The 25,159-nt window shown below is 29.7% G+C and overlaps 1 protein-coding gene across 1 annotated transcript in view; it reads left to right on the top strand.

Annotated features, from left to right (window-relative positions):
- The first annotated feature begins 5,695 nt into the window (after positions 1 to 5,695).
- Positions 5,696 to 25,159, top strand: part of LOC142330653 (C3 and PZP-like alpha-2-macroglobulin domain-containing protein 8) — a 145,292-nt gene continuing 125,828 nt past the window's right edge. Inside the window, exons 1-2 of the mRNA XM_075376098.1 lie at positions 5,696 to 5,735; positions 20,121 to 20,309. Of these exons, the coding sequence (XP_075232213.1) occupies positions 5,696 to 5,735; positions 20,121 to 20,309 (229 nt within the window). The remainder of the gene's footprint in view (positions 5,736 to 20,120; positions 20,310 to 25,159) is intronic.

Below are 25,159 nucleotides of genomic sequence, written 5' to 3'. Positions count from 1 at the left end.
AACTGATTAAAGTTCATTCATTGTATAAAAAAAAATTTTCACACAAAAAAATGGAAATTACTTTCTTGCCAACTCAAGGTTTACAGGTTTTTGTTATAGATTTTAAAAAAAAATATTATTTTTTCTGAGTGTGCATTATTTATTTAAAACACACAATAAAAAATTTTGATGTATTACAGTTGTTCGTATTCATTCATATATTCAAAACGTTTAGGTAGATTTCATAAGAAAGCTACCTATTGTAATGGGTAGCATGATACAACTTCCAGAAAATTTCGACATATCTTCACGTTTTCCCCCAGACACCAAAACCACCGTCAGTTCAAAAATTTATATATGTATATATTTTTTTTCCACTTTCTTCTGGACTTTTTCCACTTTCTGGACACGATAACTGCCGTAATTTTGCGCCAGTCACTTTCAAATTGTTCCCTAAAAAAAACTCGACCCAAAAGTTTGATCGAGTTCGTTAACGGCCAAACTCGGACCATAGGGGTGGTGGAAATAGGGTTGTTTTTTCGAAAAAAATAATATTGCTATAACGTTTTATTAAGTAAAATATTGAATTCGTTTAAAGTTCCTACGATTTTCTGGACAAGGGCCTAAAACTTATGTAAATAGTGTTTTGATATCACTAACTATTGGCTCAGAGGGTGGAAAATATGGGGTTTTGAAGACAAAAAAATCATATTTCCCTTAATAGGTACTGTATCGCATCGTTATAAAGTGGTCGTTATTCCTCTAAACATTACCTAAAACATTTATGTGAAGTAATTTCTGATATAACAAATCCTTACGGCAAGGGATGACCAAAACTAAAGAACAAAAGAAAATATTGCCATAACTTTCTTATTAAGTAAAATATCGAATTCAATTAAAACTCTTACTATCCAAAGATAGTAAGATGGATACCCCTAACCATTGATCCAGGGGCTGAAAAAAATGGAGTTTTGAGGACAAAAGAAAACTATACCTACCTTAATAGGCACAGTATAGAATCAGTTTAATGTGGTCGTTAGTCCTCTAAACATTAGCCCTATAACTTTTGTCTGAAACAATTTTTGATACAACCAACCCTTACGGCACGGGATGACCAAAATGTTGCTGGAATTGTAAGATGGTGGCTTGTCGTATGCTATGCTATACATGTGAAACTTTTTCACAACCAACCATAGTCGTATTGAGTAAATTTGAATTTTTTCTTAACTTTAAGGTGGAAATTCATTTTTATCCCCTCTTTTGCACCGGTGAAATCTTTTTTTTCAACTTCATTTTAAATTTAATTATAATTATTTATTAATAATTACGTATTATCCTCTGATTGTAAAAAAATTACAATAAATAATAATTCAATAATAAAAATAAAAAGATAAAAAAAAAATATATATTTATATATATATATATATATATATATATATATATATATATATATATATATATATCGGAAGGTATTAGTGAAATAAAATTTGATGAACTTTTCATTTAAAAAAAAAAGAAGAGAATGAAGTCTGATTCGAACCGATGTACCTTGTAATAGCCAAATATCTCATTAATTAAAATTTATATTTGGCTATAACTCTGGAACCAATGAAAATAAATACCACTTATGATAAATATATCGTTGAAAACCTCTCAATGAGGCCTTATTACTACAGTTAAGAAAAACTCCAAAATTTCAATGTTTTGGATTTGGGTTTTTTTGAATACTTCGATTACAATTAACAGGAGGGGAGGTGCACAATTAGATGTTACAACAGTCCTAAAACCAAAATTTAAACATCCTACGGCTAATCGTTTTTGAGTTACGTGAGATACATACACATATGCGTACGTACATACAGACGTGAGACTGAAAATAGTCAAAATGGATTCAAGTAGGGATGGTCAAATGGAAATTTTCGTTGAACTCTGAAAACCGAAATTTTTCGCGATCATAATACTTCTTTTACTTCGTACAAGGATGTAAAAATCCAGATTTATAAATAACAGTTAATTATTTTAATTGGTCCAAAATTATTTTTGTTGGTAACTGGTCCCTCGTTATTGAATTCACTGCTGTAACAATTGGATTTTGCCGATCTTGAAGAGTAGAAGGCTTAATTGGTAAACCCACCGAGAAGGTGTAGTGGTTAACTCGTCATCGCTAATCAGCTGATTTCCAAGTCGAGATTTCTAAGGTTTAAATCCTTTAAAGGCAAGAATAACTTTTTTACGGATTTGAATACTAGATAGTGGATACCAGTGTTCTTTGGTGGTTAGGATTCAATTAACCACACATCTCAGGAATGGTCGATCTGAGATTGTACAAGATTACACTTCATTTAGATTTATACATATCATCCTCATTCATCTTCTGAAGTAATACCTTACGGTAGTTCAGGAGGCTAAACAGAAAAAAAGATAACCCTGAAGTAAAATGTTACATATATATATTTATTTTTTATATTCTAATGTTGACATATTACAAACTAAAATTATAAACAAGTGTTACGGTCTAAAGTAATAAAAAATATTTTTAAATTTCCATTTAAAAATAAATTATTTATTTAAAAATTAAAGAGATAAAACATTTCATTTAATAGGATGTAATAATATTAAAAATGCCTATCTTATACAAACAAAATTTATACAAAAATACGAATAATAAACGCGTAGTGACACGCTTATAATAAATTATTATGTAAAACAAGTTTTAATATTTTATTATATTATAATACAATACGAACACGATAGAGAGGAGGCACCTTTCACTTTAATATCAACGCATCACTTGAAAATAATGAATGATATTTAATAATTAAACGTCCGATGTTTTATTTTAAATTAAACGAGGTCGTGGTTTTAAATGGACTTATATTCATAATCAGTAAAAGATCTTTAATAATTTAAAAAGTTATTGTTTTTATTTTTATGTAAAATATCTATTTCAAATGGAATCAATTTCCCATTTTAAGGGGTTTTAAATGGATAAAAATACCCATTTGGTCCCCAAATTACAAAATAGTTTATTTCATTATATTTTTGGACAATCTAATGTTTTACGTAGAGCTACCTATTGTAATGGGTACCATGATTTGACTTCCGAAAAATTTCAACATATCTTCGCGTTTCACATCCCCAGACCTCAAAACCAACGTCAGCTCAAAAGATTTATATATATATTTCACTTTCTTGTGGACACGATAACTGCCGTAATTTTATGTTAATCACTTCCAAACTGATACATAAAATATAAAGACGACCCAAAATCTCGGTCGAGTTCGTTAATAGGCCAAATCGGTCCATGGGGGTGGAAATGGGGGGGTTTAAAAAACAAGCAAAATATTGCTATAACTTATTTATTAATTAAAATAACGAATTCGTTTAAAGTTCCTACTATTTTTTAGATAAGGGCGTAAAAAATATGTAAGTAATGTTTTTTGATATTACCAACCATTGGCCCAGGGGTGGAAAAATGGGGTTTCGAAGAAAAAAAATCATACCTCTCTTACTTTATTAAAATAAATTTGTTACCTACAATAGATATATAAATAATCAAAAAACATTTTTTTTCCAAAAATCAACTCCATCTCTTAAAATTGAAATATGTTTTTTATTTTTGTCCTTTTTCTCTACCTTCCTTCGGTTAATTGTTTTTCAAAGAATGTTTGTATTTCATATACAGAGCTACAAAACAAAATATAGTGTTTTAAAATTATATACCCCATACCTAAAATGCAGAAAAGTTTTTTGAAATTTTTTTTTTTTTATTGAAGTGTGTCTTAGTCTTAGAAAAAACTACTTAAGTAATTTTGTTAAGCTTAACCTATATATGAATGAATATTTTTAGAAAAAGTTATCTTAAAATTTATTCCGTACCTCTAAATACTGTTTTGGGTTCTTACTATTTAATTTTTATTATTAATATATGGTAAAGTCATGCAAAATTTTGTCAGCTTTTTTATAATTCGTTTGCCACTTCTCAGACAGTCAAATTACCATGAGTATTATGCCCCTTGTTCACATCTGTTTTATTGTATGTGATTTATTATTCAATAAAAATCTTTTATAATTATTAGACAAAGATAAAAAAATACTTGTAATTTATTTTAAGAAGTTTGCAGCATACTTATCATAAGCTATATTAACCAAAAATAAAAATAAAAATATTAGCAGTAATTTACCAAGTCTTTAGGAGAGAGGTTGAATAAAATTTGTTATTAATTAAAGATTGCTTTGAAGGTAATTTTTTGTACTTTTTAATTTACTATTTGGAAGTTTTTGAATTAACTTACCCTCATGTATGATAGATGCTTTAAAAATAAATTTTTTAAATTGTATTCTACGGATGTGTGTGTGTGTGTGTGTGTGTGTGTGTGGGTGTGCGTGCGCGCGCGCTTGATATGAATGCTTAAACATCTTCCTGAGTTATAATAGATTTGTTTACTGAATATTTTGGATTCTATCCTCGTGCATTACACATTATATAAATGTGGCGTTTGTTCGGTGATCCGATTACCAGCTGTTACTTAAGAAACATCATAGTGCTTTGCTCAAAACGTTTAGATAAGAAAACCTAAAAAAATGAAAAATAAAGATAACCAGAAAGTTTTTTTTTTATTTGAAGTCTTTATCATACACACCACATATATCTCAGAGAGTTATTAAAATAGCTTTCTAACACACATTTCATTTCTCAAATAGTTGTTGTTTAGGCTTTCTTATCATAATAACAGTCAAAAAGTTTTTTTAATTTATTTCTGCCATAGTAATATCTTTTATTCTCTAATATTTTAAAGTTGTTACAAGTCATTCTCATTTGTCAGTTGTTTAAAAAATTATTCCTACTCTCATCTTTTCCCCTCTTGCAGTAAAACAGCTATCTAAATATTGCTCTTACTCTGCCTGTAATATAATTCCTTGTTTTGGTGTATCATTAGCGATGATATTTGTAAAGAGTGATAACCGTCACCTAATCTTTTTCTCTTTTTGTTTTTTGATTAAAAATATTCAGGATTTTCACCCCAATATGTTCCTTTAGAAATAAGAACATTAAAGGATTTTTTATCATACAGGAAACTACAAAAAAAAATGTGTCTAAATATGATGCGAAAATAAATACTTCATCGTTTACTTGGTGTATAATGAAACTGTCATTAATTATTTCTTATTAATGAATTTAATCAGTAAAATGACAGTCTATATATTAAAAAACAAATTAACACCAACATCCTAAACAATTATTCGTTTGTCATCCTCCATTTTTTTTTTCTTTTTATTATAACGACACTGCAACTTTACAGTTTGTTCAGCAAAATAATTGAACAATAAGTAAATAAGATCTATATTTGAACTAACATTAATTAGTCACAGACCTAGTGGCTGGTGACTTAACGATAACAACGAAATTAAAGAAATGAAATAGAAGAGCACTCTGTACAGCCAGACCATAAAGTTACCTAATTGAAACGATAAGGCAAACCAAAGAATATTGTTCTTCACCAATCTTAAAAAAAAAAAACTGATTTTGTTATCCAATAAATTAACCGCCAAATAATTTGGGTGCCGATCCAATCGATTTTGTTACCGTAGGCTGACCAGAGAGATTTTCTGCCGAACGGTTTGGAACTTAAGATCATTATATATGAGGCTATTGCTTATGTACCAGTGTATGTTTAGCATTTTTCGCAGTGTTTTTGTCTGGTAGCGTTCAAGTATGTCAATACTGGAGTTGCATGCTGCCAAAATTCAAGCCTGTAAGTCCAAACAGGTTTCAAAACTGATTTATAAATCAATAATTTACTTTCTACTGAAAGAAGAGATCTACGTCCTGTCAGCCAGTACCTATTTTTAAACTTGAGATTCAACTTTTTTTCTTTTTTTTGGGCGAAAAACGAATGATCGTTATCATCGCCCGGAGAATCGATAAATAAATAAAATTAATTAAAACTTAAAACTACTATCACAGGAAATCAAATCCGGAATGGGTGTAAAAGGCCCATTCTCGGATAACAAAAATACTAACATGTAACTTAAAACTAACTACTATGTTAAAAACTAAATAAAACTTAAAATTAAAAAAGGAGATAAAACTTACAACTAATATCACACAAATCTTACAACTAATATCACAGTCAGTCTTTAAAATATTAAAAAATAACTTATAAAATTTAACAAATTCCGATAAGGAGTGTAAAAGGCTCCTAATCGGATAAAAATATCAAACATTCAGAGAAAAAAAAAATATATATATAATAAAAAAAATAAACTTATTAAAAAACTAAAAGTATTAAAAAATATAAGCAACAGTATTAAATTTTTTGCATTAACCCTATACTATGTAAAAATATAAACATCCGGTTTAAAACCTCCTTATCGTCACGCAAGATACCACGGATGTTACTAGGTAATTTAAATTTACGACGCAATGCCGCATAACATATGCAGTCCACGAGTATGTGGCGCACAGTCACGCGGCAGTTGCATCTTGCGCATAGAGGTGGTTGTCCTCTTGTAAACAGGTACTCGTGTGTGACTCTCGTGTGTCCTATCCGCAATCGACAGAGAACTACTTCCTCACGCCGGGGTTTTCTGTATGAGGAGTTCCATGACACAGAACACAGAATCTTTAATCTGACGGAGTTTATTATCAACAGTAGCTGTCCAATCACCTTGCCATCTTGTTCTTAATAATTGTTTTACATAGTTAATGAAATCAGAAGTAGCAACTCGGGTGGTGAAAGGAGGAAACAGTTGAGATTCAACTGTTTCCGCTTAGATTTTATATGTTTCGCCCAAGCAAGTCGTTGGTCAAGATGAAAACCCAAATATTTACAATCCTGAGATCTTTGAATCGGAGCATTGAAGGTAGAAACAAGAGGATAGTGTTCCTTACGAAGGGTGAACGTGATGTATTTTGATTTTGTTTCGTTTATTTCTATTTTCCAACTTGTAAGCCACGATTCGAGGAGATGATATAATCTTGAATAAAACGAGACACAGTAGCTGGATCTTCGTGGACAGTAAGAATTGCAATATCATCAGCAACCGTTGCAACTGTGGTATCTGCCATAATTGGCAAGTCAGCCGTAACAGAACATACAAGATGGGTCCGAGAATGCTTCCTTGAGGTACACCTGATTGTATAAGGAATAAATCAAAACCTCTCCATGTTTAACCGGAAAACACCTGTATTCTAGGTAAGATTTTAGCACTACGTAGAAAACATGCGGTAAAGCCTTTTTCAGTTTATAGAGTAACCCTACATGTCAAACATGGTCAAAAGCCTGATTGACATCGAGAAAAAGCGCTGAACAGTTCTGTTTCTCGTCTAGACCATGATTTATAACGTTAACAATCTGTTCGCCTGCTCCACCAGCAACATGTTGCTTCCTAACCCAAATTTGTGAGCCTTCAAATTTTTGAAGGATTTTTTTATTTTTGTACTAATAGAGAAAAAAAAATAAAGGTAAACTAATTTTTTTACGTTTTGGGTCTTATTCTTAACCCTCTCAATCAAATAGATCATCGAATAAGTAGCCAATTTTTAAGTGTAATTTCTTTTCACCTTAACATTTGCAATAAAAATTTACGGAATAACAATCAACAATTATTTGAAATTATTAAATATTAAATCGTAACAAACTACGAAGTTAATCATGTAAATACGTCTTATCAATAACACATTTTCTAATTTGTAGTTTATAATTTGAAAACAATTTTTTGTTTAAATGCCGATAATTGTTAATTTGTAATTTAAACAAGTAGAGTGTAAAACTGGTACAGTTTACAGTGGTGGTACAATCTGCTTCATCTATGGATTATTACCAAGTATTTTAGAACAATAAGAACGTACGAGAATATCAGTAAATGAACCTATACCTAAACATGTAACCATAAATTTATAATGAACCTAAACCTGTAATATTTATTATTTATTATATTACCATTTATAAGAACAAATTTATAAGAAAAAGTTATGCGCGCGCGCTTTAGTTAGAATCATTGATTTAAATAAACAAAAAATATTGTATTTGAATAAAATTATAAATATTTTAAATTAAGTTGTGTGTGTAAGCCGAGCATCAGTTAAAAGCCGCGTGACGGGAAAGTCCTACAATTGTGTTGTCAGCTTTCTTTCTAACTTTTGTTATGTTTGTTAACGGTTTTGAGATAAGAATTTAAATCTTCAAATGCTATCTTAGTTAATCTGTCCTCTAGCATACTGATTTAATATATATAAAAAATGACGCTTCCTTGTCTAATTGTGTTTTAAAGTCTCTTTAAATTAAAAATTTTTTAAATAAATGTTTTTCTTACTTATTTTTTAAGTCCCAAGATATTTCTCAGAATTTTCCTTTCTTTCTTTTCGAGTTCCTCTATTTATGCTCTCCTTGTTAAGGATAAATATTCCTCACTATAAGGCTTTCCAGTTCGATAATTGTATCATAACGTCTAATTTTCATTTTTGTAGACATTGCTATTTTATTCTGTAAGTCCGTCAGTTGAATTTTTTCCAGCTTTGGATTTGCTTCCTTTTTGTCTAGTTCATTTTTCTTGATTATTTCCCGTAGGTACTTAAATTTTTCTGCTTTACGGGGTCTTTCCTTACTTTGAGTTTAAAATGTCTGGTGTAGTTTTATATCGGTCGTTAATTTGGTATTCTCAAAGGATACTATTGGGAAACAAGTTTTTCCTTGTTATTTATTTTAGTAAGTTTATTTATGTATTTTTTTTACATTTTCTGAAAAAAACTGTTTTAAATTTGAGGAAAAGCCAGAGAGATTTAATTCTTCTTTACATTTTGATTTTTATGTCTCAGTGTATTCTGTTAGTTTTTTCTTTTTTCTTCTATTCTCTTCTTCTGTTCGCCACTTACTTTTTCTAGAGCACGCTAAAAAGGACTTGTGAAAGTCTATCTTTTCGTCTGACTCCTGTTTTAATCTTTAAGCTTCTGAAATTTCCCCCATAAATTTAATTTAAAATTTTTTATTCGCTGAATTTTGTTTTGTTGTTTATAAAGTTTTATCATCTAACCAAAATTCGTCCAATATACTAAATAATGATTTTCTGTCTATATAGTCGTAAGCTTTCTTAAAGTCTATAAAAAAAAATGTATAAAAGAAGATTTATATTTTTGTTCATTCTATACGTGTTGATTAATTTTAAATTCAGAATTTGGTTTGCACATGATTTTTCTTTCTTAAATTTATGTATCGCCGGTAAAATGCTTCTTTTTTTTTTAATTCACCTGTCTAGTGGTACTTTAGATCAAATTATTTCTCGTTTTTCAGTGTCTTTCCGATCTTTTGTCTGTTGGTGATATATTTGTAGCTTTTTAATCCTTTCATATCTTCTTGAGTATATTTTAACAAGTTTGTCTTAGTTTCTTTTCATAACGAAGTTTGTTTAGTCAATCTGTTTTGATGTGGCAAAAGAAGCTGCTTCTGCTTTTTCTCATTTTGTTTCTCATTGCCTTTTTCGATTTTCCTGTATAGTTCTTTATTTGGTGTCAGTTTTGTTTCGTCGTTTTGAAATTTCAACCGATGATTTTTTTCTAATTCTTTCCCAATTTTTCAGTTTGTAGTGTTAGTATTTCTGCTGCGTTTGTAGTTAGTATTACTGTTCTGTAATGTCTTAGTTTGGAGTTCCAAAGCGATATTTATTATTATAATATATAATTTTTTCCTTTATTAACTTTTTAATTTATTAACTTTTTTTTTCAGTTTTCTTGAATGATTGTTGTACAATCATAGCAATAATCAAGTAGTAGAAATTGCGATGTAAGCATAGATTTTACGTTAACCTTTCTAGAGCGTATTTGTGTTTTAAAATTTAATAAAAGTTAAGCCAGCTTTGAATAAAATTTTGCGTATATTATTTTCCATCAGCTGAAAAATCTCGACAAATTTAAAATACAACTTCTGTAAAATATAAACTTATTGGAAAAGATATTTTACAACATTGTGAATTTCTGATTTTGGTTTGTTTTTGTTATATGAAATCAGAATTTTATTTCAAATTTATTCTGATATAAGCAAAGTAATATATTTACATGATTCTAGGAATAAATTTTATATTTATCAAATCTGTGGAACATATTTATATAAACTAAACAAAAAACACAACATTTTTTTACGTCGTCTTTTAACGATTTTCCATCTAAAGGAAGAAATAAATTTTAATTTGAATGAAATATAAATAAAATAAAATAAACTCTATGTAGGATACTTACATTAACTAAAAATGCACGTATATTTATTCAAGAACCGTTTCCACTCAAACCAGGCTAAAAACAAGTACAAAATTCAAGTTTTAGATTTGTAGTTTAGTACTGGTTGTCTGTAGATATAAGATGAAATTGTTCATCGTAAATATCTAGCCATCAAATTCATCTCACGGAACACATCACATCGAGTTATTACCTGATTCGTATGTCGTTTCCAATAAATGTTCTTTTAGAATAAAAAAAAAAAAGGTAATAAAATAGAAATTCAGATAATTTAATAAATAAAATAAGACATTGGAGACACGATTGATTTTTAAAATAGAATAATAATAATAATAAAATACATAAAATGTCACCTGTAATTTTCTATAGTTGTAGTTTTATTTTTATTGGATATAACTGGAGAAAGGACGTTAAAGTTGGAAAACAGAAAAGAGGGATGTTTATTGCTAGAACCTACGGTTAATTACGACATATAACGCTTTTAAAACAAAAGGCTTGTGTTGCCGTCCACCTCTAATAAAATTTATCTCCCGACGAATAAGCTACTAAATTTCTCACATATATAAAAGTATTAAGTTAAAAACCAAGATATAAAACAATAATTAGAGGCTGCTTTTATATTAAAGTCAAATGTTAATATGAAAGTTATTTATAAAGTAATAATCTTATATATTTTATAGTAAAATTTGTTATTTTTTTACTCGCAATAATTTAAGTGTGTTTTTTACGCTATTTAAAAACCAGCTGAAACCATTTATCAATGAAAAGTCTTTCTTCTTCCTTTTTTCTGTTTCACCTCCGGGAATTACCGTTCAAATAATACTCAAGAGGATGATTTGTATGAGTGTAAATGGATTGTAGTCTTGTACATTCTCAGTTCGACCATTCTTGAGATGTGTGGTTAATTGAAACCCAGCCACCAAAGAACACCGGTATCCACGATCTAGTATTCAAATCCGTGTAAAAAGTAACTGATTTTACTAGAACTTGAATGCTGGAACTCTCGACTTCCAAATCAGCTAATTTGTGAAGACGCGTTTAACACTAGATCAACCCGATGGGTATCAATGAAAAATCTAGTAAGACTTTCTCGAACGAACATTCTTATTTATTGGTAGCAGATCCGGCAATGCTTCGCTATTGCTAGATTTGAGTATGTATATATATTTATATATTAAATGAACGCAGTTGAAAGTTTGATAAAACATTAACAAAATGAACATTACGGAACTTCACAAAATTTAACTTTTTCCTTTTTACCTTTCCCCCCTTTTCCATCATTTCCCCTTTTCATTCCCTTATTTTCCTCCCCCTTTCCCTTTACTTCCCCCATTTACCTTTCCTTTGGTTCCCTTTCCTCCTTCATCTTCCTCCTAGGCCCTTTTCTTTTTCTCCTTTCCATTTCCTTTTCAAGGTTTTCCCCGTTTTCCATTTTCCTATTCTTCCCTTTTACCTTTTCCGATGATCCCTCTTTCCCTTTTCCGATTTTCTCTTTCTCCCCTTTTCCCCGCGTGTAAGTTGGTCCAATAGTTTTTTAGTTTATAGTGGACGCACATATCGAAACATTGTAATGGAATCGTAAAATATTTAGTATAGCGTGTGTTACTTTTGCGTCCAACAGATAGAGCTACTTTTAAAAAAAGCATGTTTTTACCTGTCACAGGTGTGACATCTTAGGTATATAAATAGTAGGTATATTAAACACGCGTGTATTCGAATGCAACGTTGTGTGAAAATTTTAAAGCAATCTATGAAGAACTTTCGGATATTTAAGATTTTGAATAAACGAACATTTACATTTTTATTTATATAGATTATTAATTCATTCCTAACAAAGTTATTATCTCTAACTTCTACTTAATTCAGATTATTATATATTTGTATAACATATTTTTATATTATTGTTGATTAACAATAATTAACAATTAACAATTGTTTATTGTTGTATATTATTGATTAAATTCAGTTACTAGTTATCGATTTTATATATATGGATATAATATAATATTTATTATATGATTTAGCTATATTTAATATGTAATTAGCTGAATATAATGTCATTATAGTAACGTCATCATTGTTTATTAGGATTAAATAAGTCTAGGGGACTATTTTTGTGTTTTAAACTTCCGTTAGGTTACGTCACCATTATTTCGTGGCCGATCAAACCGAAGCTACCATATTATGTTAATAATATAATTTATAACTTTATTTGAAGTTGTTTAATTTTCAGTATCCGGCACAATTAAAAATTATACATTTTTCTTATTTTAAAATTAAAACATTTTTTTTTAATTTGCAGGTGGTGTATTGGTTATAAACCAATATAATTTATTTTGCTCTTGTTATGGTGGTTTCAAGGCTTTTTTTTCAATTATTAAAAACTTATTCCACCATTTTGGGGTTTTACACTTGATTTACAAAATCGATATTTATATACTTTATTTATTTTTTATAAATCTTACATTACTGCGTTTGAATCAACCTGATAGTTAATACCGTTAATGCGTAATCATTATTTCAACATTTTAATTTTGGCAGTCATTTCTAGATGAACCTGACAGCCAATTGCGGCTAATCGTGTAGTTTTGTAATCCTCTAACGATGCTTAATCCGAATTCGAAATCAAAATCCGAACCAAAATTTGTTCATATTGAATACAATATTAACGTTCGTTGAACATTTATTATATTTATCTACAAAACAAAAAAAATTTAAGAATTATATTTTTTCTACGACGGTATCATAAAGAAACAGATGAGTCGTTACGAAATAGATTTTCATTACGATACAGGGTTTCAAACGATAAAGAGTCTACTCTTTTCAATTACTGGCCAATCAGAAGTTGGTGTTTAATGTATCAGCTATTTTCTTACTTTGACTTTCATTATATTTACTAATTAGCAAGCAGAGATTAATTTGAAAGTACACTAGTAGGTTGTTTTTATACTACATTGTTTATTATTTTTTGTTAATTATGTCAGATTTCGAGGAAGAAATGTGTTTAACACAGATCAATGTTAAAAAGCAAGAATTTATGACTATTGTCATTGAGATTTATTATTCAGTGTATTTTTTTTGAAAAATTAAAAAATATATTCCGAAAACAATGTATTCTATCAATCATTTAAATCAATAATCAATATTTTTTCAGCCCTAGGAAAAATACGGTATGTAACTCTCTATAATGGCCATTAATACGTTATTTTGCTAATTTTATGACACTAACCAGTGCTCGGGTCGTAACTTACTTTGCTTGTGCATCAACGGCTACCATTATAGGCTCGTTGCTTGACGTACTATTATCGTTAAATATTCTAATATAAAAAAAGTTGTGTATATTATTTACGAAAATACATTGATTATTTAAGTTTAATTCTTTGGTACTTACGTATTAACGCCACCGCAGCTACAGCTTTATTTAAAAACAAAGTAGTCAATCGGATTTCGGTGGAAAATGGGCCGATATAGAGTTTAACATAGATTCAAAACAGTCTAAAGAGACTGTTAAAATTAATAAAGATTAATTTTAATAAATGGTTATTTTATAAATATAATTTAACCAAACTTAATCTACGTTCGCTTCGCTCGCTAACCTTGACTAATTAACAGGAGTGTTTTAATTATTTAAATAATTACAATAATTACTGAATTTATTAAATAAATACTCAAAAAATTACGGTGTTAATTAGTCAAGGTTAGCGAGCGAAGCGAGCGTAGGTTAAGTTTGGTTAAATTATTTTTATAAAATAAATAAATATAAATAACTAATAGAAAATAACTAAGAAAAATTGAGGGGGTGGGGGAAAACTGATCAAAGTATAAAAATATCAATTTTTGGAATCTTTCAACAATACTTTAAACTTTCAATACTATTAAAATGAAATTTTTGGTAACTTTTTATTGGTTGTACATTTTTTATGGAATTTCTTTTTTTTTAGTTTTGTTTCATTTAACTTAGTAAACTTAGACAAATCAAAAACATTTCTTGGAAGGTAGTTTTGGAGGGGGGAGCGCAGTACAATATTAAAAAAACCGATTATTTGAATTTTCAAACTTTTTATGGTTTATCTAAACATATAATGAAAATTTTACAATAAAACTTCATCATAAATTACCCCCACCCAACAAAAAATAAATCTTAAGTAACTTTTTTCATGTATAATTATTTTTCCACTATATAAAATAAATAACCAATGTTAGAAAAGTATTACATTTTTGTTGTCAAATTTGTTTTTAATCAAACCTAAAAACGAAATAAATAAAAAGATTAGATACGGGATGTTTTATAAGTAATAACAATGCATTTCCTGTTTTTGAATAGTAAAAAAATTAATTAAACCTACGTGTTTAATACTACTGTATATTCCGATTACTTGGATTTATGTTGTGCTGTTTGGAATATTGATGATGTCATTACTAAAATATAACTGATTAATTTTTTTTCTTTAAAAATCTAATTTGTTCGTACTTTCTAGGATATATAGTATACTTATATCAGAGAAAGTAAGCTGATCGAGTCACAATTTTATATACTGGTGTTTCCACAGATCTTGTCATTTCATGACTCTCTAACAAAAAAAAATGTTAACATTGAAAAATTGAAATTGTATATGTACGTACATGTTTTTTTTTTGTTTCATATTTTTATGAATTTTATTAAGCAAGGCCCGTTGGTTTTAATATATAGTTATTTATGTAATAGTTTCCTCTTACCAACAATCTTTAATAGTAAATGTTCGAGCGCTTTCGGATATAAATCCATCTTTAGGAACAATGATGTGTTTTACATTATAATTATTTACTTCAAATATCATTAATTATACTAAATTGAAAGTTTAAAAAATATAAATATAACAACGGATCGACAAAGATAACAATCGAGACCTTGATACTGAATGACGGATAACGTTAACTTATTTTTATCTTTGATGATCAATTGTTATCTTTCATCATCATTGTTCCTGAGGATGAATTAATAATCCGAAAGCGCTCGAAAATTACTATTAAAGATTGTTGATAAGTGGAAACTATTATATAAATAATTGATATTTTTAGACTGATGGACTGATTTGGATGAAATTTGGCACGAAGAATTTTGTATCAAAATTTATTATTGAACCAGGGAGGTACTGAACTTATAAAAAACGTTTCAAATTTTTACTTAAGGGATAGTTAATTTTTTTAATATATTTTAATTTCCGTTAGATAGCTAAGATATTTTCAGATCGGGTTTGGTCTTACTCAGACCCCGATAAAGCGGTGGAGGCAAAAAAGATCTTAGTTTCTTTTTCGCAGTTTCTGGACTCAAACCCAATTTTGTTACTAATTAGATGATTCTATAACATTACTATGCTACTTTGTACATATACTTTATAGGAGATTTCATTTAGCGGTAGTAGTAATAAGCCTCATTTTTTGCTTTTGTCCATCGGTTACCTTGATATCAAATGGGTTTTATAAAATTTTTATTACGCTAACTTTTTTATTGATACTATTTAATTTTGATTACAATCCCTCAAGGAATGGGGTTTGATAGGTTTCAATGCCTATGTATAGAATATATATTTTTTACATGATTTTTTATTTGTGTACTTACATGCTTAAATATTTCATTTAAATTTCCTCCTAAGTAGTAATCTGTCGAAGACAAAGTCATAGATAGCTAAATTTATGGTTCCAGGCATTTTGCTTCAGCCGGGAAAGTTTACGTGACTCTTTGGACCCGAAGTTTTTCCTGGGATTAGGATGCGCTTTAATATTTCCTGAAACTAACCTACTAAAAGAATGCCAAAAGCATGCCCTCTCGCACACATTCTTACCTTATGGCAAGTTCATTACTACTGCTCTATATATTTATTTATTTTTTATAACAGAAGGAGTACCGTGATATATTTGAATAATTTATTAATTGTTGATTAATAGATAACTATTGTATAACAATATAGCAATATATTTGCTTAATGCATACAAACTTTTATTCGGTTTGGCATTAATATTATACTAATGTATTTTATTGTAATACTAATAACGTTTATATTAATAAAGCTGTTATATTAAAATACATTTAAATATTATTTAATTGTAACAGTAAACTACTTATACTAAATGATTTGTACATTATAATAAATAATTTTGTTACTCGCATAATACATCCAGTGTTTCTGATTTCTTTATTGTTAATGTATGAGGTCAATGATGAAGGCTATCACACTTGAGTTGATGAACTGACTATAAATTTTGTCCCTTAAGTGAGAAATAAGCGGTTTACTCATTTAGTAATACGTTATATTTTATAAAATACATGTAATACCCATAATATATATATATATATATATATATAGCCATTCCAGATTCCAGGATCCAACAACACAACAAAATATGTAAAGAAGTAATTATAAAAGATTTAACATTAATTAAATAATTAGAAATGAATTTGAAATAAATTTTGTTTTAATTTATAAAAAAAGAAAAAAGTAATTTAATATAAAATTCACATCATATTTGCTTCAATTATCAATTAGGATTTTATAAATGAATTATATATCATAATTTTGCGTATACGTTTGTTTTACTGTTAACAGTTTGGCTTGATTTTAATGTACTTGCATCATTTATAATTTAAATATTTTCGGTTGATCTATTATCCTAAATTTAATTCCCTATAAAATAATTAATAACCGTTTATCTATCGGCCTTTGTACATGTTAATTCCTGACAATTTATTAATTGCATTCTCATGTATTTTTTTTTTTTAATTCAACATAATTGTATCGTTATTTTACATCAATTAATTTACTTTGAAATTACTGGGTTTTCGCAAATAATATTCTGATTTACTGTAAAAGTAAATATTAATCTCTTACGATTTTTTTTTCAATTTTTACTGTATTTCGTAAAATTGAGCTCTGGGAGGAAGACATGAAAGAGTTGGATTTGCCAGAAACATAATTTTCGGATGGCATATGAAGAGTTTTAATAATGTAGGCCTATTCAGACTCTTAAATAATCCTTATTCCAGTCATTTTTAATGGATTCTGTTAGGTTGGCCGATCGTTAAAAAACAGAATTCATATAAAATACCACGAAATACGACAAATCTAATCAAAGTAGCGGCATTTTAATGTTTTTCACATGTAATTTCATAAGTGGTCGAAAATATCTCTTAGATAATTAATCAACAGTGAAATACTAGTATTCTTAGAGTATACCATGATCTTTAATGTATTAAGGGTCACTTTTGTTGCTAGTTACGAAAAGTATTATATGGCCGCTATTTTGCTTAATATTATCGTAACCCGATGTTTTTAACGTCATTTTTTTTTTTTTTTTAATTTACTTTGTAATAATGCGTCATAACCCTTCTGTTTCTATTTAAAATTGTTTAGTTACTTTCCTCTGGAGGATTTGGTATGCAGTGGGCTCATACCAAAATATATATATCTTTTGGCTGTTGAAGCTGAAATTTCATTTTTCTACGTTTAACGGTTCCAAGTTATTTATGGGTTGCCATACTTTCTTAAAAGTATGTATGTAATGTATTTTGCAAAATCGCTTGCACAGTAAGAATAGCAAACAGAGAGCCGTTTCTAAATCACTCTATACAGGATAATTTGACGTTGTGATTTGTCACAACGATATATTTGACGTTGTGATATCATCAAATTGTCGTGCACGTATAAACGTGCACAACAATTTGATGATATTGCACTGGGTTGAGCAGTAATGGAGGTAGTGGCTTGTTATAACTATGGCCAATTCCTATGAGAGATCTAGGTTCCCTCCCATCAAAATCTATCGCTTAATTGGTTAAAAAAAGAAAAAAGAGGTAAAATAAGGTTTGAAAATTTTATTTTTTATATATCTTGTAATTTATTAAATAAGAGACTGACCAATTTTTAAAAGTATTTATAATCACTCGTGATTAAATAAATTAATACTTAAAATACATAAAATACCACGGCCTTATAAATAAACTTTCTCCGAATTTATTTATTTATAACATCTTGTACAGTTTTTTTTTCTGTGCTTAGATTGGACATAAATCTTGATGCCCTTCCAGAAAATAACTTAATAAAAGTATGCTGGAAGGATATAATTTAAATAATTAATCAATCCCCTTTCACTTATTTAATCCCGATATTATCCAACTGAATATAAAAATGTAAATTAATTTACTAAGGTTTGGCTAGACCAATGACTATTATGCTACATTCTAAGTAAGATGAAGGCTGGCTTTAGAATTAAATACCTTATTAGTCCAAATTACTATAAAAATTAATAAATGAAAGTAGCTTCTTTGAAAGCATTTTAAATTTATTTATGTCCAGTTTCGTTTATAAATACTTTTTGGAAATGTTTCAATTGTTAATTGAGGAAACATGTCAATAAATATTTATCCATTTTCGTGTAACTAATATTTGAAATTATTTAGAGTATGGAATTTTTAAGTTGAAATTTTTTCTTTGTAGTTATCGTTTCTGAGATGCTTAGTGAAATTATTTAAACGTTATCCTGCTCGTATTAATGTGTAGGAGTAATGGAATAATAGAGAGAATAGGGTGAAAGTCTGGGGATTTCCTAGGAGAAAATATTAAGGAAAGTGACACAAACTATATTAATTTTAGACGGAGAAGTTGGCAGAGAAAATTATTATTTAATTAATTACAAGCATTTATCCATGTTAATATTTTCACCATTCTATTGAAAGACTATCAACATATATGTTTTGATTATTCAAATCAAAATTATTAGAGAAATATGCAGTTATTATTAATTAGAGAAATATGCAGTTATTATTAATTAGAGAAATATGCAATCGATTTTAAATATCGCTTAACAGTGTCTTAGCTCAGCGCCCCATTTATGCATCTGACTTGAGTGTTCTCTGTTGATGAATTTTTACTTACCAAAATAATTTTAACAACAATCATAGTTCTTACATTAATAAAAAAACTAAAAGGAATTAGTTTTGAGTTCCAAAACTGGTGAATCAAGTAATTATTCTTAAGGTCTCTGTTTTGTTCACGAAAATAAAATAAAATAAAATAAAATTTTATAAATAAAATCAAATTTTCTACATTCTTTTAGTTTTTTATTAATGTAAGAAGTATGATTGTTGTTAAAATAATTTTTTTATTAAAACTATTCTAAAGATAAAGATTTTTTTTGACTTTACATGAGAAGGCCAAAATTTGATTTAAGTAATTAAAATTTTTGAAAAGATATTCTTCCTAAAGAGCAATTTTTTTTCTTTGAAAGAAAAGTCTCGAAAACAGCTTAATTGAAAAATGTGCTTTATATCGAACAGTTTTATCGTTTAAGATCAGTAAAATTTATAAATAATTAAAAAAATATATATTGCACGTCAATATATTTTTAAAAAAATACATGATTTAAAACATAGTATGAATGAATTTTGTATATATTTTCTATAATAAGAATTACGTTTCCTAAAAGTCCGTCTTTTTTAAGTTTCGTTCTGTACTTAATACGGTATAATTTTAAAAATTAAAATATGTCAAAATTACTTTACATAAATAATATTTTATGAAGGTGTCTTTATCCTAATTGAAACTTGTTCTTGTTACAGTATTTTTTAATATGTTCGCGTAATTAGTACTCATTTACACAACTAGTATTCTCTCACGCAGGGTAAAATATGATTTACCTGACGTTGCACGAATATCAATCAATATGTACCTGTTTTTAATTTAGAATGAACATATACGTTACTTACTCCTACATTATTTAGTTTATACTATTCAGACACTGTGCGGGCGCGCGCTCGTGTATGGTAAACTGTTTTCTATATTATAGAGACTAAATTTTAACAGCTAGTAACGTTAGTGTTAAAGATTTAATTAAAAGAAAAATTATTTTAGTTGATGAAATAATGATTTTTTTTCAGGTCAAGGAATGTTACCACTTTATATACCAATCCAGGCATCAGGTGAAGCAACATTGCAAACAATTATATCGTGTCCTGGGGATGGACAAAATAGATCAACACAAACAGATTCTTTACTTCGATTGGTCGGACCAGTACGTGATGTAATAATTAGACCAATCAGCAAATATTATAAACCAGGAGAGAATGGTATGTAAATTTTTTTTTCTATGTTTTATTCATTTATCGCTTAAAGTAAAATTTATTTTAACTTTTATATCAGTTTTTATTTTAAGTAAGCTATGGAAAAAATGAAAACTTTTTATTCATGTAACCGCTCTTATAATGAATAAACCTAAAATTTATGGGTAGACGTGACGTTGCTACCGCACCTTTTTTAATAAATCTACACCCCTTATATTAAAATTGTTAAAAGCCCTTTTTCTACAGAAGTTTTAACTTTTGAGAAGACTAAATTATTTCTATAAATGTTCATATTTTATTAATTATAAATATTTTATTGAACCTTCTTACCAAAGATTCATTTAAAATTAACTTTTTTACTTCCTTGTACGAAGTAAAGGATTTTCAGAATTCAACGGAAATATCCATTTTGACCATCCCTGAATCCACTTTGACTAGTTGCGGCGTGACTTTTGTACGTACGTACATAACTCAAAAACGATTAGCTGTAGGATGTTGAAATTTTGAATTTAAGACTTGTAACATCCAGTTGTGCGCACCTTTCTTTTTGATTGCAATCGACTGGACCAAAAGTTTCCAAAAAAGCCCAAAATCAAAAAAAAAATTGGATTTTGGGATTTTATCTTAACTGCTATAATGAGAGCTTTTCAATGATATATCATAAGTGGTACTTATTTTCATTGGTTCCAGACTTCTAGCCAAATGAAATTTTAATTAATGAAATATTTGGATCTTATAAGGGGAATACATTGGTTCGAATAGGACTTCATCTTTTTTTTTTTTTTTTTTAATTTAAATATATTGATTTGATTATAATTATTAACCCCTGATTGCAAAAATATTTTTACGATAAATAATAATTTAACAATTAAAAAAACTATGAAAAAATATCAGAAGTTTTTAATGAAATGAAATTTGATGTACTTTTCATTATTAAAATATGAGTATATGTAATTTAATAGGCTATAAGGAAGTCAAGTGGTGTCCACATCCGATTTTTTTATTTGGATAAATAAAAAAATCTACTTAAATGTACACTTGACTGATATCCTAAGAATAATTTGACTTATACAAGTCTTAATTTTTTCCGAATGTAATCGAGTTAAATAAATAAAGAGGTTTGGTAAATAGTTGCATTCATTCACCCGCTACCGTACAACTTCTATTAACTTGCTAGTAGCTTTTCGAGTAATTCTTAGGCCTAGAATCTTGGAACTTTGCAGTAAGTTTTATTTTACGATTTAGAAAACCGATAAGGACGTACTTTTAGAGACTCATCCCATAAGTGGTTAAAATGAGGTGAAAGTCTTCCTCAATATTCACCGTAACTCATGAATATTTTGGAATATTAACCTAAAATTTATCGTGAACAGACTTCATGAAATATTTAAGGTCACGGTACAAGATTTTTTTTAAAGAAAATCGTTTATGGAGTCATCAGTCATTCATTCGTCTGGTTTGATAATATTGATTATTTTTTGTTCTGTTCTAAGTTGTTATCTGTAGATGTTTTCTGCATCCTAGAACTACAATTATTTTTTTTTTATTTATTTTTTTTTTTTTGAGGTTTTTAGGGGCATCGACTACTTTGGTCATTAGCCCCATCCCACTTCAAAAAAAAATAAAAAAAAGGGTTCAAAATTTCACATTTTCATGTGTCAAAAAAAAATGATCAGAATGTTACTTTTCTTATAACTTCTGATCCAATAAAATTACTTTCTAGGCTTTCCTTTCGGCCAACCTTTTTTACGTTTCTTCATTCTTCTGACGGCCTCAACCTCTGATGACAGCGTATCTGAGTCCTCAGACATGGCATCGTCTTCCTCTATTTCGGATGCCAGTGACGTTCTTCGGCTGACGTCAGTTGATGAAACTTTCACCGGCACTGTTAGCATCTTTGCTAAAGAATCTAAATTAATGTGCGATGATGTCTCCGCGGCGGATGAGCCGGACTCTATCTCTACTGCAGTACTGGGTCCGGCTGAAATAGATGCTCTCACCGAAGCTGGTCTTTGCGCTTTGGGAGGCTCTATTGGTACAGGTTTTATTTCATCTGCGCCTGGTGCTTTTTCTATAATAACTTGCACCTCTGTTTCCGCAGATTCAGGTTTTCTTGTCACAATTTTTTGGATTTGTGACTACACGACGGAGCGATCTGTTTCTCTTTGTCAGATAAATCAAGATTTTTAATTCTTACACAAGTTGGTGATTTTACAATCGCAGATTTAGCTGGTTTTTTAAACGGCGCTGGTGTGTCTCTCATGTCAACGGCGTCAGTCCGGGGATGAGCCTTCTCATCTTTACTTTGTTTTCTCTGATGAGTCGACTCAATCTTTGAATCAATGATTCTTTCAATCATCGTCGCAAGACTTGGTGCCATCGTGTTAAGCAACTGCTCCACATTAATTTTAGATGTGGAAGGGGCAGCCGCTGCTTCTGCATAAGAAGTCGATGGTCGTGGTGTACGCTTATTAACAATCTTCTTTGCTTGAGGATAGCTTACCTTCTGAAGCGTTTTAACTTCCTGAATTGCTGTTTCTAATTTATATGTAGGGCAGTTTCTTGAACGACAATTGTGATGCCCTTTACAGTTAACGCAGGTTGGAGGGTCTTTACATGGGTAACCCTCATGTGTTTTCTCTCCACATATACATATTTCCTGCGCTTCACATCTTGCTGCTGTGTGTCCGAATCGTTGACACTTAAAACATCTCATCGGCTGCGGGATGAAAGCTCGTACATCAAGCCGATGGATGCCAGCTCGTACCTTTTCAGGAAGATTCGGCCTATTAAATGTCAAAACATGCGAGGCCGAAGGAAGAATCTCACCATTTCTTCTCATAGTAAGTCTGCGACATTGAGTTACTCCCTGACTCGACATTTCTTGTACAATTTCTTCTTCTGTACAATTAAGAAGATCGCGACAAACAACAACTCCTCTGGATGAGTTCAGTGTGCTATGCGGTTGGACAGAAACCGCAAATTCACCGATCTTCTTCAACGCCAAAACTTTCTGGCTTTGCATGTCGTTGATGGTTTCGACATGCAATCCATTAAAAGTTTTACGAATATCCTTGACAGGACCACCAGCACAATTTGTAACTTCTCTTGCGATAAGGAATGGACTAACTTTTTGAAAGTTTCCATTCTCCCTTGTAATAATTAAAAATCTTGGCTTTGGTGCGCTATAGCCAAATAGACTTTTCTTTAATTCTTTACTGATCCTATCAGCATCTTTCTTTATCCTATCAGATTCTTTACTTTTTTTCCTCTTCGCTTGCGGCGAATCGGAGGTTTCTAAACGAGGGTGTTTACGTGCACCCTCTGCCACGTTTGAATGTTCAATATTCATGAACAGTGGATCCCTTCTGTAGCAAGGCTAGCCGCCGGGGTACACCCCCACTCCAGGGCTACTAACCTTGGAGGTCCTATCCGGTACTCCGGTGGAACCGGCATATGTCCTGGCAGAGAGCGGATGCGCAGTCTCTGCACTGACTCCAGGCTCCTACTCACCGAAGCTTTCAGAGCTCCCATGCACCGACATACATGGGCACCATTGCTACATGCTTGCCATCGCAGGGGGCATGTGGACAACGGAAGGGTCTCCGTTACACCTGCAATAACATTGACCCTGGCCGCCACATCGCCAGCTCTAAGAATGGTATGAATCCATTTCCAAAATCGTTTGTTGTTCCATTTCCTGCAGGTAGCCAAAAATCCAGTCCGTTTAGTGACCTGAAGTTGGAACCAGGTCAAACTTAACAAGGCATAACCGAGGAATTTACTCGGAACCCCGTTAGCCAGCTATATGTGATGTACAAAGGTACAGCTGTTGCCGCCCTGGACGTGGAACATAGATGTTGTGTTCCGGACGTGGGGATTATCTACCTCAGGGCACTACAATTATTATTATTACTATTATTATTATTTTTATTAGTAAGTGATAATGCTAACTATCTTTAAAATAACTGATATTTCTCAATTATCAGTTATTAAAATTATTTATTATTACAATTATTAAAGTAATTGATAATTAATAATAATTGATTAATTACTAATTAAAAATTTACTAATTGAAAATTCTGAATTTTTCTTCTTGCAATAAATTCGTGCCATTTATAATTTCGTTATAGCTCAGTTTTGGTTTCTCTAAAGAAAAAATAATATAATCACTTATTTATAATATATTTATTTTTTTCTACTTGGTTTGTTACTCAACACTCAACATTCAATTCCTGTACTGCTTTTTTCTATATACAAATTAAAAAGCCGACGACAGACTACATCCTTAACTCACTTCTTTCTGAAACATAATTCTTCATCTTCTAACTGCTACCTGATTCTTTAAGTTAAAAATAAGTCTTCTCTCTTTATATTTAAGTTAGAATTCTCTTAAAACTTTAAACACTTTATTTCATTGTAAATTAGATTTACAAATGTTAACCATGTAAGTACCTTACATTGTTGCCGTGTAAGCCACTATAACATGTAAGCCATATTTGGCTGCCATCAAAAATTAATATGAAGGATCATAACGGATTTTTTTGTAGTCTCTTTTTCTGAAACCGAATCGATTGTTATCTATTACAAATTATTTTAATGAATATTTTTTGTGCATGAGATTACGATAATACACTTTTTGCAAAGTGTAGACAAAACAATCGATCTTTCAGACAACAATGTAGCCAAATGCATTACCCATACCTTTCTTTTTTAAGAGGTGGAGGAGCCTCATTTACGGGCGCCGAAGCAGTGTCGGACTCACTAACAGTTCCGAAAGATAGTAAAAAAGGCGTATGTATTCCTGCGCACTACCGACTAAACCTCCACCCCTGGCGACCCACCGCTGCTGGGAA

The sequence above is a fragment of the Lycorma delicatula genome, chromosome 9 (genome assembly GCF_047948215.1).
Source record: "Lycorma delicatula isolate Av1 chromosome 9, ASM4794821v1, whole genome shotgun sequence".
Taxonomy (NCBI): domain Eukaryota; kingdom Metazoa; phylum Arthropoda; class Insecta; order Hemiptera; family Fulgoridae; genus Lycorma; species Lycorma delicatula.
This window is presented reverse-complemented; position numbering and strand designations above follow the sequence as displayed.